General features: G+C 38.2%; 1 protein-coding gene across 1 annotated transcript; it reads left to right on the top strand.

Annotated features, from left to right (window-relative positions):
- Positions 1 to 807: 807 nt before the first annotated feature.
- LOC106625391 (brix domain-containing protein ZK795.3) lies at positions 808 to 19,629 on the top strand. The gene is made up of 2 exons (XM_070112979.1): positions 808 to 1,019; positions 18,817 to 19,629. Exons 1-2 carry the CDS (start codon positions 863 to 865, stop codon positions 19,512 to 19,514), a joined length of 855 nt encoding a protein of 284 aa, XP_069969080.1. The 5' UTR covers positions 808 to 862; the 3' UTR covers positions 19,515 to 19,629.
- Positions 19,630 to 20,104: the final 475 nt, after the last annotated feature.

The following is a 20,104-nucleotide window of genomic DNA, read 5'->3' as shown; positions in this document are numbered from 1 at the left end:
TTTATTCACACAATAACATAAGGGGTGCATTCTAAAAAATAATCAGTGTTACCTTATCTATTACAAATATACAACACATTACTTTTTTTCGCATATGTTTATTTCTGCATTGGCGGCCTACGGTTGCGTTTCGAAAAAATAACTCTGGTCAATTCATCACCAGGGTGTCCTCAGTTCTTTTGCGTAGAGCTGCTTTTGGTGTTGGCGGCTTTTGGCGCGTTTCAAAAAAATAACCCTGGTCGATTCAACGCCGGGATTTATAGGGAAATTCTGAAAATTTTTATGAATAAGTTTTCTGTAACTTATAAGTAGCCATAGTAATAACCAAGCAAACTATTTTCAGTAATAATAGCTAACCAAACCAATAACCAAAGAGTAACAGATAATTTACCAAAATAGTTGGCAAATTAGAGTAGAAATATATATGTAACTTCCAAAAGCAATAAGAGAGAGCGAGTAAGGAATCCCACCATCGTAGAGTGAAAGAGGAGTTACTTATTTCCCCGAGCCTAAAAAAAATGTATCCTGAGATAATGAATGCATTAATTACTGATTACTTTTACCCGTCTTGTAGTGTTTCATTCTTTGTTTTTCTTTTAAAAAATTAAAGTTTTCCTTCCAATTTGTAAATTTTCGTTATCCCCAAAATGTTTAACCAATTCTAAAATTTTTATATCCATATAAAATATGCTCACCTTAAAAATTTTGCCACTGCCAAGGGCAATAAATATTACTATTGGTTGGATATAGTTATGGTCAGTGGAGATCCACTGATGGAAACAGCATGTGTGACAGAACTTAGCTTAAATTTATTGCACAGTACATTAGAATTGATTAGTGAGTGTGGGTACTGTATTAAACAATGTTCCGAAGGCAGTCGAGATTAAGGCGGGAATTTCTTTTGAGCAAGTCTCAGAAAACTCGTTTTGAAAAGACGATTGCCAAAAAGGAATTGGATAAAGCTTCTTTTCATTTGGAAAATTTAAAGTCAAAATATAATCAAACCCATAAGAATTTCGGTAAGTTTAATGTTTTCTATAGGTTTCCGGATATGATTTAGAATATCATCCCCCGAACTCTGTGTTAAAATGGATATGTAAAGTTATAGGAGGTTGTCCAGATTAAGAAAAAGGCAAAATTAGGTTTCTTTGGAGCCACGATCTGATGGTATGGAGGGATATTTTGAGGCGGCTTTAAAAGCTGTCCCAGGGTTTCAGGGTTAACATGATAAGCCGATAGAGGACGTCTTCCAAATCTAGAACAAATATAGATATAGCCGGGGGAAACTTACAGTTTTCGAGGTATTAACGTTTGAAGTTGAAAATTTCAACTATTTAAAGTACGAATTTTTTTGATTTCAAATGAATTATACACTTATATTTTCCACTTTTATATCCACTAACACTTCACTAATTTGTTTGTACACATTTATTTTACATTATATAGTGCAAAAATAGTTTAATTCAATAATTAAATTAATGTTAAATTCTATTAATTCTGACAATAACAAAGGGGTTGCAAAATGTCAAATAACCAGTGTTACCTTATCGATATCGTTCTTAATTGAACTGAAAGAAATTAAAACAGATAATACCCCATATACAGGAATCCAAAACTTAGAGAAATAAACTATTACAGAACATTGATTTTCTATTGGCTGGTCTTTTGATACGGTTTTCAGAAGTAGGTTTTTCTTATAATCTTGCTTTACAAACTGAATTATGTGCTGATCCATGGGTTGAATCAGTGCAGTGCAGTTTGGCGGAAGAAACATCGCAGTGATGCATTTATCATTAGTTGTCAGTTCTTCTTCAGACGGATGACCGGGAGCGTTATCAAGAAGCAATAAGCTTTTTGAGAAAAATTATGATCTTTCAACCATTTTCTAACTTCTGGTACGAAACATTCATCAAACCACTTTTTGAAAAGATCTTTTGGTCATCCACGCACTTTTTTGTCCATAATAGTGTACAGGTAAATTAATGTTTTTGAATGCACGTTTGTTTTTATTAGATTTTCCAACGACCACCATCTTTAAGCGTGTGTGTACCCGCAGCGTTAGCACATGGTAGTATGGTTACACATTCTTTACTTACTTTTCGTCCAGGTACCGATTTTTCAGTGTAGGAAACAAAAGTTTTATTAGGTAACAAACGCCAAAAAAGCCCTGATTCGTCTGCATTATACACCTGTGACGGGTTAAGATTTAAATCTTTCGCCTTTTGCAAAAATCTTAATTTAAATGGCTCTATGGAGGTGGCATCATTAGAAAGTTTCTCTCCTGTTATGGTCATTAAACGTATGCCATGACAACTTTTGAAACGTTCTAGCCATCCCTTACTAGCCACAAAATCATCTTTTTTTGTTATTTCTTTATAAAAATACTTAGCTTTTATTGCCAACATGGATCCCGAAATGGGCGCATGCCTATTTCTTTCCTGAAGGAACAACATGTATAAAGCTTCTTCCACTTCTGGATGTTCACCTTTCTTGAGTGTCTGCCTCTTGCCTGGCCCACAGTCAGTAGTTGACAAACTGTTTAATCTTCTCGTGGTTTTTTTTAATGTCATAAATTGTAGATCGGCCTACCCCGTATTCACTTACTAAACTACTGAAAGATTCATTACGATTTAGGCGGTCTAAAGTATCACATTTTTCTTGAATTGTCAGTGTTTTGTGCTTTCGCTTTTGAGCTTGTGACGACATTACTAGGTACGTATATCTACGTAATACACAATAAATAAACAGTAAACAATGAACACACGCTAGGCGCACGCACCACTCTTCATCGGCTGTAGTCAAATTCAAACTAAGCAATCGGAATCAAAACAATACCCTACGCGTCGAGCACAATAATGATGGTCCGTACAAGTTGTAACTTGTTCAATCATGCATTAGCGAAACATGTATGTCGGATTAGACGGGCCGGATTACCTGGGGTCCACTGTATTGAGTAAAAAGCTCGTTTTGCCTCATTTCTCTGCTCCGATGGCATTGCTATATGTTTTGGACACACCTCCAACTGTTTGTTGCACTAGTGCTGTATAGTAATCTTTTCTAATTTGTCGCAGGGAGGATGAGCCAAAAAATCTCAAGTTGCCGCCAGTTTTACCGTTTCTGGTATTACTGTGACCCTGCGATGAGTTTCCAGTTCACTGCTTATACTATGCAACACATATTTGAATGATTCCTTGCTTAGCGGAAGCCTTGCAGAAAACTATATTTAAAAGCACAAACAAGTTTAAAAACTAGCATTACATTCTATCATTTAAACTGACCTTATTTCAATAAGACTTATTACATTAGAATTGTCTCTTATGATTTTACGCTCAACTCGTTAATTTTTTGTATATTTTTATCACAACGCAACAGAATCCATATTTATATTTGGTAAATATATAGTTTAGGTCCCCCAACTAAGAAGGCCTCAAAAATGAATTTTTCTTTTTTAAATCGTCTTATTTTTACGCGTAGATTACAAATCCGAAAGCGGAAAGTGAATTTTTTCAATATTTCTATTTTTTTTTAAATTTTTCAAAAAAAAAAAATATCAAAAAAAAATCGTTTTTTTTTATAAAAATGCATTAAAAACAATTGTTATACATTTAAAGTAATTGTTTTATTTTTTTCTTTGAAAAAATCACACATTCAAGTTTTTTGGTGTATTTACTCCTCTCCTTCATAAACGTTTCTGAAAATTTATATTAGAATATCAATGTTAGTGCACTTTAATTGTGATATTAATAATTACAGATGCTCTGCATCGTAATGAAAAGTATCATTGAGGTTGAGAGCAGCGATAGGGAGTTTGACGCGATTGAATTATGAAACCCCGGTTTTGGACCGACCAGGGTTCTTTTTTTGAAGCGCGGCCGAAGTCTGCCAGTGCGGAAAGGAGTTCAACGATCTACGATATTCGTCCATACCATCAGATCGCGGCGCAAAGGAAATTGTGACTGTTACATTTCTTCAGTATATTTTTTTCATACGAAAATGTTTAACACGCTGAACTGGTAATTACACTAAGTGATCTGAATTCTACAGAATTTTGCCGCTACAACAACAATAACTAAGTGACTTGAATATGTGATATGTGCAAAGTGCGTTAAATAAATTTTGAAAAATATACATAAATTATTGAGAAAATTTACTTTCCGCTCACAGATTTGTAATCTATGCGTAAAAATAAGACGATTTAAAAAAAATTTAATTTTTGAGGCCTCCTTAGTTGGGGGACTATACATTTACCAAAGGTATAATCTCTCTTTTTATATTATTTTTATTCGTTTGCAAAATATATTCGTAATGCAACACTGGTTTTTTGACATTTACAACCCTTTGGTTATTGTCAAAATTAATATAATTGAAGAATTATTATAAACGTAAATATCTCGAAAACTATCCTTGCGGCTATATCTATACATATTCTTGATCTGGAGGATCTCCTCTATCCGTCCATACCCATTTTATCCCCGAAAGCCTGGGACAGTATACTAAAGCTTTACATTATGAATATATTACATACATTACATCTATTAAATATAATGAAAGATATATACATATACTACTTTTCGTTGCGATATTTTAATACATTAAGAATCCTGAAGTAAGCTATCTAAGAGTTTGAAAAGTTGTGCTGCATATTGATATAGTATGGTAATACCGAAAGTGAAGTCTCATTTTGGATAATATGGTAGCAGATAAAATTCCTCTCTTTCTTGACTTGGTCAAATTTTTAAAATATTATGCAACTTATTAAATTTAACTATTTATTACACTTTAATGAGGTGTTGGATGCATTACAAGAAGTATCTTAATTTAAACTAGCGAAAAGTAAGTAGATTTCATAGGAAAAAATTGATTGCAAAATTCTACAAGTAACAAAAGAATCAACTGAATTCCTGTGTGTTAAACAGCCAAAATCACCTGATCGAAATCTGCCTTTTTTGATGCTGAGATGTAAATAAAAGGAATGTAGTATAATTCCTTTTTGGGAAAAGGTATTTGCAATTGAAAACATTAATAAAAACTTTCAACAATATTTTCAAAACAAAAGTTTATTACATATTTAGTGCTTTTCCTCACGACTCACCTCACAATTCAATTGTATTCATTAACAATAATAATCAAAACAATCTACAAAGTAATAAATAATATTTACAAAATATTCTAAATTACCCACAGCTAAATACTTATTAAACGCTATATTTACTTCTTTTTATTCACACAATAACATAAGGGGTGCATTCTAAAAAATAATCAGTGTTACCTTATCTATTACAAATATACAACACATTACTTTTTTTCGCATATGTTTATTTCTGCATTGGCGGCCTACGGTTGCGTTTCGAAAAAATAACTCTGGTCAATTCATCACCAGGGTGTCCTCAGTTCTTTTGCGTAGAGCTGCTTTTGGTGTTGGCGGCTTTTGGCGCGTTTCAAAAAAATAACCCTGGTCGATTCAACGCCGGGATTTATAGGGAAATTCTGAAAAATTTTACGTTACTCATCACAGGATTATGAATTTTGCATTGCGGTTATAGTCCATCTTTATACTCTCGCAACCTGTTGCTACAGAGTATAATAGTTTTGTTTACCTAAAACTAGTCGAGTTAGATATAATATAAGTAGATGCCAGATAGCGTGGACGTACAAGTGGCCGACAGTATAACACCGCTCCAACGTGTTTCTATACGGTGTCCGTTATTCAATTCCGCACAACCAGCCTTGTGGTTCGCCCAACTTCAGGGACAATTTCATCTCACCTGAATTTCCGATGAAATTACGCAATACCACTATGCTTCTTCACATCTTGACGCCAGGGCCGCCGCAGAAGTGGAAGATCTTCTATTGAATGTTCCCACAGGAACACTCTACACTCGCTTAAAGGGGACACTGGCCGAACGCCTTACGCTCTCTCGAGAAGCACGACTACAGCAGCTTCTCGATCGAGAGACCTTGGGTGATAGAAAACCATCGGAATTTCTCCGACATCTGAGAAGACTTGACAACACTGTTGCTGACAATATTCTACGAACTAAGTGGCTCAGCAGATTTCCGATGACAACGCAATCTATACTTGCGTCCCAAGCAGACATGAATATCGATAAACTGGCATCTCTTGCAGACAAAATACACGATATCGTATTACCAGCAGCACAAATCAATTCGGTCCAAGAACCAGCAGCAACATCAGAAGTCGAATCACGCATTTCTCGTCTCGAAGCTTCAATTAATGAGCTAGCTTCCAGTTTTAAGAGACAAGTCATATCTCGTTACCGTCACGGCTCCTCACTCGAATCAAACCGCCTCTTTGTAACAGATCGTGCCACCAAAATTCAATTTCTAGTGGATACTGGCGCTGATCTCTGCACGTTTCACAAATCTCTCGCACCTTGGTCGCCGGAGCAAGTCAACTATCATCTCACAGCAGCAAATGGGTCTACGATTAACACGTACGGTTGCATAACTCTATCACTAAACCTTGGCCTCAGACGAAATTTTACATGGCGCTTCGTAGTGGCGGACATAACGAAACCTATTATTGGCGCAGGATTTTTTGGCACATTTCGGCATCTTACCCGATCTCAAGAACATCCAACATAATTTCGGAAATTAAAGTACTGCCCGTCGACCCTATATGGGCAGATACTCTAGCGGAGTTCCCTAATCTGACAAAGCCGGAAGGAATCTGTCAGCCAACAAAACATACGACGCAGCATCACATATCTACAACACCAGGACCTCCTGTTTCCTGTAAGTCCCAAATACTTGTTCCCGACAATTTTAAAATTGCTAAGACAGAGTTCGACAAAATTTGGAATCGCTCAACGTTCGAAGTGGTCATCTCCGCTCCACCTGGTTCCAAAGAAGTCGGATGAATGGCGACCTTGTGGAGATTATCGACGACTTAACGCCCGTACATTGCCAGACTGATATCCTGTTCGTGTTCTCGAAGACTTCACTGCCAATCTAACCGGCAAAACAATATTTTCAACCATTGATCTCGTGCTCGCTTTTAATCAAATACCTGTCACCAAAGAAGATGTCGACAAAACTGCAATTATAATACCGTTTGGTCTTTTCGAATTTCCGTTCATGACGTTCGGACTTCGGAATGCTGCGCAAACATTCCAATGATTTATCGAAGAAGTAACACGGGGACTAGATGACTTTGTATTCCCATACATAGATGACATTCTAATCGCTTCCAAGGATGTTACGCAACCCCGCAGTCACCTTCGCTCGCTTTTCCAACGGCTTACTAAGTATGGTGTCGATGTTGTTGTTGTAACGGTTACCTAATCCCCGTTTGGGTGATAAATTCCAGATTGGTTGTCGTCGAGGTCATCTAACGGGAAGCCCAGGAAACGAGCTGTTTCGACGGTCGGTTGTTGGGTCGGATCATAGGGAAAAGGGTGTTAGATGAATGGGGTTCGTTGGGCATGCAAAAAGGTGGTTAGTGTCATGCGGAGACTCATTGCACGCAGGACATGTGTTTGGTATGTCGGGGTCAATTCTGGATAAGTAGGAGTTTAATCTGAGTCGATGAAGGTGTTGATGGCTCCACTGTGCATGGCGGTCAGTGGCTGTTTGAAGTTCGTTGCGTCCGAAGTCTGGTCGGCGTACTGTCTAATGTCGTCGACGTAATCAAGGAAAGACCTCTTGATGTTCCTAGGAGGCGGCTCCGCTTCATGCAGACGACTGCAGGGGTGGTTTCTACGAAAACAACCAAGCAGAAACTGCTTGGAGAGGAGCTCGTTATCCTTAACCGGAAGCAAACGGGCCTCACTGTGTAGGTGTTCGATTGGGGGCATCAAGAGGCATCCCGTGATAGTCCGGAGTGCAGTGTTCTGACAGGTCTGGAGCTTCTTCGTCTGCGTAGCACTACATCCAGGCGACCATATTGGGGCTGCATAGTTTAGGACCGGCCGGCCGATTGCCTGGTATGTCGCCAGCAACGTTTCTTTGTCTTTTCCCCAAGAGCTGCCTTCAAGCGACTTGAGGATTTTGTTGCGGCTCTGTACTTTGGCAGTTATCGCGGTCGTGTGAGGAGTCAAGGACCTCAGACTGACCAATGTGACGCCTAAAATTTTAGGGTTATTAACTGTCGGAATTTTGTGCCATCGATTGAAATGTTCAGGTCCAGTCTGTACTCCTTCGTCCAATTTGTGAAGATGGTCGCTGTGGACTTAGTGGGGGAGAGTGTCAGACTCCTTGCGAGAAGAAGCGAGAAAGATCGGAGAGGTAGCTGTTTACTTTTGAGCACATGCCATCGATTCTATTGCCCGACGTCAATATCGTGAAGTCATTAGCGTACGAGGTCACTGAAACTCCCGCTGGTGGCTGGGGGAGTTTCGAAATATAGAAATTAAACAGTAGTGGGGAGAGGACACCGTCCTGCGGAACCCTAAGTTTGGAGTTTTGACCTCGAAACAGTACGGATGAATGCCGACCGCTCAGGTTGTTCATAGTTCACCGCTTCAGCCCTGGAGGGAGCGTTGATTGTTCTAGGTCCTCAAGTAGCGTTGTGTGATTGACTGTGTCAAAAGCTTTTGACAAGTCCAACGCTACGAGGATCGTCCTCTCACAGGGTGACTTCTGGTTCAGGCCATGAACTTTCTGGGCATTTATGACGCGAAATGCTGTGGTGATGCTGTGCACTTTTCGGAAGCCATGCTGATGGTCTGCTAGACTCAGGTGGTGAGTGAATGACGGGAGTAACAAGGCCTCAAGTGTCTTTGCTACTGGGGAAAGGAGAGTTATCGGGCGATAAGACTCCCCTTTGTTGGCGGGTTTCCCAGGTTTCAGTAGTGGGACCACTCTTCCGACTTTCCACACATCGGGTATTTGAAGAGTGGACATCGACAAGTTGAGGACCTTGGTGAGATAGTTTACTCCCGTTGAGCCTAGATGTTTTAACATCAGCATGCTTATTCCGTCAGGGCCGATGATTTAGACGATTTCGCCTTTTTGATGACACTCTGAACCTCCCCATCGGTGAAAGTAAGTGGTGCGCAGTCTTTTGGCATTTTGCGCAGCGGGTAACACATCGTTTGGTCTTGTCAAAAGGAGAAAAATCGAAGGGTGCAGTGTAAACTGCCGGCTAAAATAGCTCGCGCACTTCCAGCCGGTATGAAGCGAGCAGTAGCAGCAGCGATCACCTTGCGGAATTGACGCTCGCCAACGATGACCTTCGTAGGAATGGGTAGTGCGTTATAGGTGCTCTCAGTAAATTCTGTGAAGCCGACCCAGTAAGGTGTGTTGAAAGTTAACAAAAGTGCGGTTATCCATAGAAAAAAAGTCGGGAGGTTTTTCGATCGAGATAATTATGGGCAGATTGTCTGATGCGAGAGTTAGCATAGGTCGCCAGGTTATACTATTAATCAGACCACCGCTAGCGATGATAATATCTGGCGAGCTATTACAGGTGCCCATAATTCTGGTGGTGTCGTAATTAACACCGCTAAGTGCCGTTTCGGTCTGTCCGAAGTGGATTTTTTGGGACACCGCATCTCAGCAACAGGAATCTTACCTCTTCCAGGTAAAGTATACGCGATCGTCAACTTTCCTCGTCCAACAACGATCCGAAAACTGCGTGAGTTCCTCGGCATGATAAATTTCTATCGTAAATTTCTTAAAAACGCTGCCAAGTTTCAGACACCCCTGCACGAGTACACTCAAGGAGCTTCAATTAAAGGTTCTCATCCGGTCCCCTGGATACCGGGAGGAGAAGAAGCGTTCGTCCAATGCAAAGAAGAGCTACGCAAAGCGACGATATTAGCATATTCAGACACAACGCTTTCTTGGGCAATATTTACCGATGCCTGCGAGTATGCTATCGGCGCCGTTCTCCAACAAAGGCGTGGACAACACTGGAAACCATTGGCTTTCTTTAGCCAGAAGCTTCAAACCGCTCTGAGGAAACACTGTCCATACGACCGTGAGATTCACGCTATCTACTCAGCTTTACGAAAATTTCGCTATATTTTCGAAGCACGATATTCGCGGATCACAAACCTTTGCTACATGCTTTTGCTCAGGACCCTGATCGAGCGACACCTTGGCCCCACCGCTTGGATTTCATCAGCCAGTTTACAACCGATATCCAATATATAGCCGGCAAAGACAACATCGTCGCAGATGCTCTTTCCCGGTTCGAAGAAATATCAACGGCAGTATCCTCAAACGAACATTCTCAAGCATAAGCTGAAGACGAGGAATTTCAGCAATGTATACGAAGGGAACAGCACGATTCACTGAACTTACGACCAGTCAACATTCCAGGCTGCAATAAACCAATTTATTGCGCGTTTCTAGCGACCTTATTCGTCCCTACGTTCCCGCAGCGCTTAGGAAGAGAATATTCGACGCTCTCCATAGCATTAGTCATCCTAGAGCACGAGCCTCCACCAAATTGTTAACGCAACGACGGGCCAAACGTATCCAGCATTAACCGCGATTGCCGTTTGTGGGCCCCAACGTGCCTAGCTTGCCAACGAAATAAGGTATCACGCCACGTTTTATCCCCAATTCAAAACTTTCCATGCCGCACATGACGTTTCGAACATATTCACGTGAATATCATTGGACCATACGTACCATCAAGAGGATATCGTAACTGTTTGACAATCATTGACCGTTTCACCAGGTTTCCAGCGCACTTTTCGCCGGATGGATATGCCGCTACGGAGTACCGTTACGAATCACGACCGACCAGGGTACACAGTTTGAGATTCAACTTTTTAACGCTCTCGCTCGTCTTCTAGGCAGTAAATACATACACACCACCACTTTCCATCCGCAGTCGAATGGAATGGTGGAACGTCTTCACCGTCATTTGAAAGATACGATTCGTTGTCACGAAAATAACTCATGGGTCGACATCGCTAACCAATCGTCCTTGGAATTCGCGCTGCCTGGAAGGAAGATCTTGGCGCAACTCCTGCCGATCTCGTTTATGGAGAGTCAGTTCGTCTACCAGGTGAATTTCTTGCTCCTTCGCCACGATTTGGTTTGCCACACCATGCATTCACTTCACCGTATGAAGGACCTCACCGAGTCATTTCAAGGCATGAGAAACATTTCATCGTAAACGTCAGAGGCGAAAACACTACAGTTTCGATTGATCGACTAAAGCCCGTCTACCTCCTTCCCGACAATAAGCTCAACGATAGTGAGCAGAACAACGACGATGAAAACAACACAACGCTTATCACATTAACTTCACCGGAGTCATCCGAATCTGGGACATCTCGATTTTCGTCGTCATCATACCGCCCATCAAAATCCGATTTCAGCTCACCTACACCGTTACCCAAGAGACGCGTCAGATTCCGCTGAACTACTGATCACCTTCTTAAATTATCAATGATTTCGATAACGTTCTCCGAAAAGGGGAGTACTTGCGGGATGAGCCAAAATATAATATAATATACGACAATATAACATGGCAGCACCATGGCAGCAAGTCAGCTGATCCTGGCTTACAAGGAACGCTGAAACGAATACGACACAAAACGGAACAGCGAATACATAGTCAACAGTTAGGCTCGAGGACGCCTGCTGTTATTACAAAAGACTATACAACACGGTTAACGGCCCTTCTCCTGCTGGCAGTCACCGCGTGCGCATCGTTCCTGCATTATAGTACATTAATCACCACATTTTTTACTTTTGTTTCCACTAACACTTCACTAATTCGTTTGTACACATTTATTTTACATTATATGATCTCTATCCGCCGATACCCATTTTATTTCCAAAATCCTGGGATGGTGAAAACCGAATTACTTTTATAGTTTTTGAACTTTGAATACAAATATCTCGAGAACCATAATTCTGAGGCGGGTATATGTGCCACCATTTTTTAATCCTGAGGACCACCTCTATCCGTTCATACCATCAGATCGCGGCGGCAAAGAAATCGTAATCATGCCGAGAGAATGTATATATAGTTGCCGCTGACATGTGGTTTTTGAAATATGTGCGTTTAAAGTTCAAAAATTTATATATTTAAAGTACATGTTTCCATTTATATTGAATTTTACACCAATTTTTTTTTGTTCAACTTTTATGTCCACTAACATTTCACTATATAAATATTATATTCAATATTTAACTTAAGTTCATGACCATTTATTCCGAACATTTTATACTCTCGCAAAGTCAAATGGTATACTCGTTTTAGATTTCTTTTTGGATCTTGTTCTATGTTGACCGATATTTTCAGTAGAAGATCAACTATAGGCAGTGGGGTCCACATATTTAGTACTTAGGGCTTGAACAGTTTTGGTTCGACTTAGACAATTTTTGGTCACAAGGTGACATACTTTAAACGTATTATTCACGCAAAGTTTTACCCCGATATAATCATTGTTGCTTGATATGCATAGTGGAAAGTGAAAGAATCAGATAGAATTGAAAATGGTGTTATATGGGAAATAGGCGTGGTTGTAGTCCGATCTTCGCACTATAACATAGAAATATGAAAGTAACGTTATGCACCGAATTTTGTTGAAATCGGTTAAGCAGATCCCAAGATATGGGTTTTCACCTAAAAGTGGGCGGTGCCACGCCCACTGTCTAATTTTGAAGGTGGTTTCTATAAAATCATCTTATACCATCCCAGAGATAAAATTTAATGTCTCTGGCTTGTTTAGTGCTTGATTTATCGCGCTTTTAGTAGTTTTTAACAGTACCGTTATATGGGAAGTGGGCGGGGTTGTCACCCGATTTCACCCATTTTCACACCATCGATAGCGATGCTAACAACATTTGTTCCCAGTGAATTTTGTTATTATAGCTTCAGTGGTATAGGAGATATGCACATTAAACTTACTAGGGAGCGGGATCACGCCCACTTAAACAAAAATTAAACTGCAGATGCCCCTCCCTAATGTGATCCTGTATACCAAATAATAGTCCATCTTATTTAGGAGCTTAGTTATGACAATTTATTAGTTTTTGATTAATTATTTAGGAGCTTAGTTATGACAATTTATTAGTTTTTGATTAATGGCGTTTTGTCGGCGTCGCAGTGGTCCGATTACGCCCATATATAGATATCTCAATTTTTACTCCAGTTACAGCTTGCACAGACGGACAGACAGTCACCCGAATTTCAACTCGTCTCTTCATCCTGATTATTGTATATATATATATAACCCTATATCTAACTCGATTAGTTTTAGGTGAACAAAAGTATTATACTCTGTAGCAACAGGTTGCGAGAGTATAAAGATGGACCATAACGGCAATGCAAAATTCATAATCGTGTAACGTAGAATTTTTCAGAATTTCCCTATAAATCCCGGTGTTGAATCGACCAGGGTTATTTTTGTGAAGTGCGGCCAAAAGCCGCCAACACCAAAAGCAGTTCTACGCAAAAGAACTGAGGACACCCTGGTGATGGATTGACAATGGAAAAACAAGTAATGTGTTGTATATTTGTAATAGATAAGGTAACACTGATTATTTTTTAGAATACATCCCTTATGTTATTGTGTGAATAAAAAGAAGTAAATATATATTAAATATTCAATTATAGTTATTTTCCCACTATTTATACATATATATAATTCTACAGTACGTGTGTATGTCACTGAACTTCTCCTAAACGGCTGGACCAATTTGTAAGAAATTTTAGTGTGTCTGCAAGTGGATTCGATAATGGTTTTAATTTACAATTCGGACCAATTTATATATTGTATTTAAATAACTTTGTTTGGAATGTGTGAAAATCGGAAGGATTGTTTCATTACAGAAACCTGATAAGACTGCCAACTTAGGCGAGCGATAACTCTTCTTTCCCCAGCAGTGAAAACAATTGAGGCCTTGTGCCTGACCTTCTCACACCATCTGAACCTACCTGAACACCAGCAGGGCATCCGTAAAGTGCGTCATAAACGCCTAGATAGCCCATGGCCTCAACCAGAAACCGTCCTGTGAGAGGATTGTCCTCATAGCGTTGGACTTGTCAATAGCTTTTGATAAAGTTAATCATACAATGCTGCTTAAGGACATCTAACAAACTACGCTCTCTCAATCAATGGAATTGATGCCAAAAGTGTACGCCTAATTTCAAAACTTTCTCGCTTCTTCGCTGCAAGGGCTTAAAACTCTCCCCTACCAAATCAACGGCCACCCTACTCGTATTTACAAACTTAACAAAGGAGTACAGACTGGACCTCAAAATTTCGTTCAGTCAAAATTCCAACCATAAACAAAACTAAAAGTTTAGGTGTCACATTTGACTGTCTGCACTCCTTCACTTCACACACATCCGCGGTTGTCACAGATGTACAAAGCCGCAGCAAGATCCTCAAGTCGGTGTCTGGTAGCTCTTGGGTCAAAGACAAAGAGACGTTGTTAACTATGCCGGCCCAATATGGTCGCCTGGATACAGCCGCTCCTAGTTAAGGAGCCTAATAAACTTTCCTCCAAGCAATTTCTGCTCTCTGAAGTCACTTGTTTGAAGCTGAGCCGCCTCTTAGGAACATCAGAAGAACATTCATTCAATTCGTCGACAAACAGGAACAATATACCGACCAAATTTCTAACGCGACCAATTTCCGACAAACACTTATCGATTTTCACAGTGGAGCTGTATTGAACGACTCACTCCTGGTGAATGACGTACTTGGAGTCCAAACACCATCTATTGCAAAACAATCCGCGTGAAGCAAAAGTGACCCTAGCGCAACTTCGTTCTGAATAGACCCTGACATACAAAATCAATGGCCTGCATGCAATGAGTCGTCACATGACACTAATCACGTCTTTGCATGCGCAATGAGTCCAACTCACTTAATCCCCCTCTCCCTATGGTTCAAACCCATCGAAACAGCCCGTTTCTTTGGCCTACCGGTAAGTGATTTCGATGACAGTTAACTTATTGCTTTCGTCCAAGCAGGGTCTGAATAATTGTTTAAACAACAATGTTAATGTGAATTCCAAAAGAGTTCAAAACGTTTTTAGAAAAACTGGCTTACGTAGCTGACTGCCCGGAAAAGCATTTATGAGTGAAATTAACATAAACTCGACTGTACTTTGTAGTGCAGTATACCGAGAAATCAAGTAGATTTTGGGCGAATATACTCGTATTGTTTAGTGATAAAAATAAATTAAACTATTTAATTGTGATGGTAAAGAAAAAATTGTGTGCGAAGAGCTTCTACCACACCAGTAGTTCAGACAAGGTATGGGGTCACATGCCGCCGAAGGGAGTTGTGTAACTGGACTTTGTGGAAACAAATATAGACCATTGTGTTTATTTGCAGTCCCCGACAATCAACTTGCAAGGTTCCGCAAGCAAGTTGGGACTTGGTGGCGCCTGGTATTTGTAAGAGGATAGTGATCTAAAGCACATTCTATATTGTCAGGGAGTGTTCACTTTATAATGTACCGAATCGCCTCCGCTATTACCGGAACTTAAGACGACAAAACATTTGTTTGTTGAAATAAGATTCGCAAACTTAAAACAAACAGGAAACAAAGGATGATTTGGTGTATGAGTGGAACCAAATAACGCCTGTAATCACAAAAAAATTCGTATTTTTCATGAACAACTGATTGGAGACGGTAATGCAAGCAAAGGTAACTCCAATAAGTACTAACGAACTATTATAATAGCTGTAGACTTTTCTGTTAATCAAACATAACTGCATTCTTGTTAGGGGTACGTATATTTTTCTGCGTTACGAAATAAAATTTTGCGTTTTATAAAATTTTTAAGCATTTCATTTTTTTATTTTTATTTACAAATATAATGTTGCAGGGTCTGTATGACTTCACATATTTTGCAAAGGAACAAAACTAAATAAAATAACAAACATTATATCGCAAAAACAGAACCCTTGTCGTGCGATAGATAATGCAAAATCTTTTGGTATTTCCCTTATCTTTAGGTGAATTCCGGTGTTGGTCTGACCATGGTTTTTTTTAGGCACGTAGGCCGCCAATTCAAAAAATGGTTTTACGCGATAGATCCAGTGTAGGAAGGACTTTGGTTATTTGTTTTGAAGCGCGGCCAAAGGCCACTATTGCAAAACGGAGCTACTTTCCATTTTATTTATTTTTGTTCAGTTGCAAAATTTTTAGTTCCCTTTTATCACTGTATAAATAAGTCGAATTAAGGAAACCTTTTATTAACTTCATGCTAACTTTTGAATGTATTTTTCCGGTACTTTTTTTCTTAAATCTTGAATATTCTGTAACATCTTAAGTTTTTTAAATCCGATTTTTCATTGAAAAAACTATGGGATTATTTAAAGCACATACAAAATTTGGTAGTTTTTTAGAAGCGAGTATCAACATACAGTTAACGCGGAGTGTCTTATATTATATTTTCCTATTGCTAAAATAGCAATGTCGAAAGCGTTCCCCTGACAACGAATCTCATTGTTAGCTAGCAACTCAAAGAGCTCATTTACGACAAGGGGAATTGTACTTTACGCTGAGATCATCCTCTCGTTGCATCAAGACGAATCCTATTGTCCCCTACTCAGGTCCTGGTCACCAGTCCAGAGCAGTATGGATGCTCAACTGGTAGTAGTTTCAGCTACGAGGTCTGCCCGGAGACTCAATTCTGGTACCACGGGGAGCAGGGGCCCTTGGAGTTCGCTCCAACCTGCTCATGCGGACTGGCCCTTCGGGGAGTATCGTGGTGGTTGTGGTTGATACCTAAATGCGGGAAGAACTGTCGTTTTGTCAGTTGAATGTGGAGTTGCATTGAAACCGGGTGCCGGACCCAAAGTACGGCAGAGGTTTTAGATAGGCCCCGAACCTCACCACGGTGTGTAGTGTATCCATTCCAACTACCAATCGGTACTGAAAAATGCCTGGCAATTTCGGGGCACTGATCAACGCATTGTATTGATACGCCGTGCTTTTGAGCACCGTGAGGTAAGGCCGTCGACGGCAGGTACTCACGTTAAACACATCGGACGTTGTCCCCTATTTAGGTATCCAGACGTCGTAAACTTCCTCCGGGTAATGCGTTCGCAAGACTACCTTTGCTGTGTTCGTTATTATTGTGATCTAGTACCCGTTTAGATTATTGACATTGAAATCATGTGCATTGCTGAGTTCGTCTTATCACTTGCCAGAGCCTTGTGCAGCCTGGTTGCTTCTGGGGTTGACGAAACGCACACACACAGATTTTTCTAAAGCTTAGCTTGTTTAGGATAAATGTATAGTTTAGTAGCATTATTTTTTTCACAAGAAAATGTTAAACTCGCTGAACTGGTAATTACATCTAAGTGAGCTGAATTATGCAGAATTTTGCCGCTAGACAACATCCACAACTAAGTGACTTGAAGAATATGTGCAAAATTCGTTAAATATATTTGTAAATATAAACATAAATTCTTGAAAAAATTCACTTTTAACTCATGGATTTGTAATCTTCGCGTAAAAATAAGACGATTTAAAAAAAAAAATTATATTTGAGACTTCCTTAGTTGGGGGACCTAATCTATACATATACCCTGTTTAGTTTCGCAAACCTAATTTTCTTGCTATTGGATACTATATTCTTCCAAGTTAAATGTGATCATACTGAAATTGTTTCATTGTATAAACCTACGAGTAACCAATCCTAAGTTTTTACTAATACACACAAAACTTTGACATTAGGCACTGGTTGCCCCCAAAGATTCTACTACTAAAGGGACACTTTGAACGGGTTGCCTACTAATTTTCTACTACTAAAACGTCCAAATGCCTCAAATCTGCTGCAGTGTGTTGCCGTGTTATGTTTTAAAATTTATAACTTTAAGAATGTTTTTTTACATATTATAATATTTTTCGATAATTAAAATTCCAAAATATTAAATTTATATAATTTTCTCCTAAATATTATTAAATGTTTTAAATTTTATTAAAAATATTTATAGAATATTTGCGTAACAGTTGAACAGTGAAATTTTGTATTTTGTGCAACCGAGTGATGTCAAAGGTCATTTCAACAAACATATGTTAAAGCTTTAGAAGCTTTAAATTTAATGTAAAAAGTTAACAAATATAAAAAAAGTTTATAGAGTGAGTAATTAAAATAGTATTATTTAATTTAATTTATTTAATTTGTTAATATTTGTTTGATAATTACATATGTATATAGGACGCCTTGCAGAAAGTGCTAAATATTTAGTTGTGGGTGATTTAGACTATTTTGTAAATATTATATATTACTTTGTAGATTGTTTTGATTTTTATTATTGTTAATGAATACAATTGAATTGTGAGGTGAGTCGTGAGGAAAAGCACTAAATATGTAATAAACTTTTGTTTTGAAAATATTCTTGAAAGTTGTTATTAATGTTTTCAATTGCAAATACCTTTTCCCAAAATTATACTACATTTCTTTTATTTACATCTCTGCATCAAAAAAGGCAGATTTCGATCAGGTGATCTTAGCTGTGTAACACACAGGAATACAGTTGATTCTTTTACTTGTAGGATTTTACAATCAATTTTTTTAAATCTACTTACTTTTCGCTAGTTTAAGTTAAGATACTTCTTCTAATGCATCCAACACCTCATTAAAGTGTAATAAATAGTTAAATTTATTAAGTTGTATATTATTTTAAAAATTTGACCAAGTCAAGAGAGAAAGGAATTTTATCTGCTTCCATATTGAGAGACTTCATATAAATGAGACTTCACTTTCGGTATTACCATACTATATCAATTTTAAAAGTTTTAGATAACTTACTTCAGGATTCTTAGGATTCAGGATTAGTATATGTATATTCATAATGTAATGTTTTTGTTGATAATATCTTATTTATTAATGATATTAATATTTCATTTCAGATGTTGATCTAGGTGACGATGAATACAAATATGGGAACGCCTGCAACCCAAAAATTATGATCACGACATCTCACAACCCTTCTGCAAGGTTAAAAATGTTTGTAAAGGAATTACGACTAATTTTTCCAAATGCACAGCGAATGAATAGAGGCAAAAATGATTTAAGGCAATTAGTAAAAGTATGCTGTTCTAACGACGTGACAGATATTATAATTGTACACGAACATCGGGGAATACCTGATAATATTGTCATAAGCCACTTACCAAACGGCCCTACCGCTTTTTTTAATATTTCTAGTGTTGTTATGAGACATGACGTACCTTTTATTGGGAAAATGAGCGAACAAAGTCCTCATTTAATCTTTCACAATTTTAAAACTAAAATTGGAGAGCGAGCAGTAAATATATTAAAACATCTTTTTCCTACGCCGAAAGGGGATTCTAAAAGAGTAATTACTTTTGCTAATCATGATGACTTTATATCACTGCGTCATCATTTATATAATTACAAAAATAAAGAGTTGGAATTAATAGAGATTGGCCCTAGATTTCAACTAAAATTGTATCAAATAAAATTGGGAATATTGGATGAATTTCAAGCTTCGGATACTGAATGGGTTTTGAGACCTTACCTGAACACATCAATTAAAAATAGAGTTTTATCATTAGAAAACGGTTGGGATCAGGAAGGGCCTTAAAATTTTGGATTAATTTAAAAAAAAAATTGGAAATCTATTTATAAATGTTAATAATGGAATTTATTGAAATTATCAAATGTTTGGAATACAGAAAAGTTGTATGTTATGACCACGAGACGCTGTTTATTTGTCTTTGAGTCAAAAATTCGTCTTTGTAAAGGGACGTTTTTAAACTTATGAGACAGTGGAAACTATTTAAGCTAAACTACAACATATACTAATATACTTGCGTTAATTTTCAAGTTACAAAGAAAAATTAACTTATGTATAATAAAATATGTTACTATGACAATTATAACAATTGGTACATTAGTACGACACCAGCGTTATTATTGATATGGGGTGTACCCAATATACTAAGTTTCGTTATTTTGGTTGATTTTATATCATTATTGATGCAAGTTTCTTCAATAAAATGACAATTAATAATGTCATTTGACAGTACAATTTAGTGGTATCGCACTAATTATTAATATATTGATATTTGGCTGCTCGGGAAACTGCTCGGGTATAAATGCTAATTGAGCATATATGGTAAATATTGAATAATATAACAATAGCACGCTTGGTATTCAAATAAAAAAACGGTT

Source organism: Bactrocera oleae, chromosome 2, assembly GCF_042242935.1.
Source record: "Bactrocera oleae isolate idBacOlea1 chromosome 2, idBacOlea1, whole genome shotgun sequence".
NCBI classification, from domain to species: Eukaryota; Metazoa; Arthropoda; class Insecta; order Diptera; family Tephritidae; genus Bactrocera; species Bactrocera oleae.
The sequence above is the reverse complement of the archived record's forward strand: the minus strand, read 5'-3'. Positions and strand labels throughout refer to the sequence as shown.

Bases quoted from the DNA above. Each gene is read 5' to 3' on its own strand.
- LOC106625391 (XM_070112979.1), top strand. From the start codon at position 863: ATGTTCCGAAGGCAGTCGAGATTAAGGCGGGAATTTCTTTTGAGCAAG. The intron at 1,020-18,816 runs GTAAGTTTAATG...ATTTCATTTCAG, and splicing joins TCAAACCCATAAGAATTTCG to ATGTTGATCTAGGTGACGAT.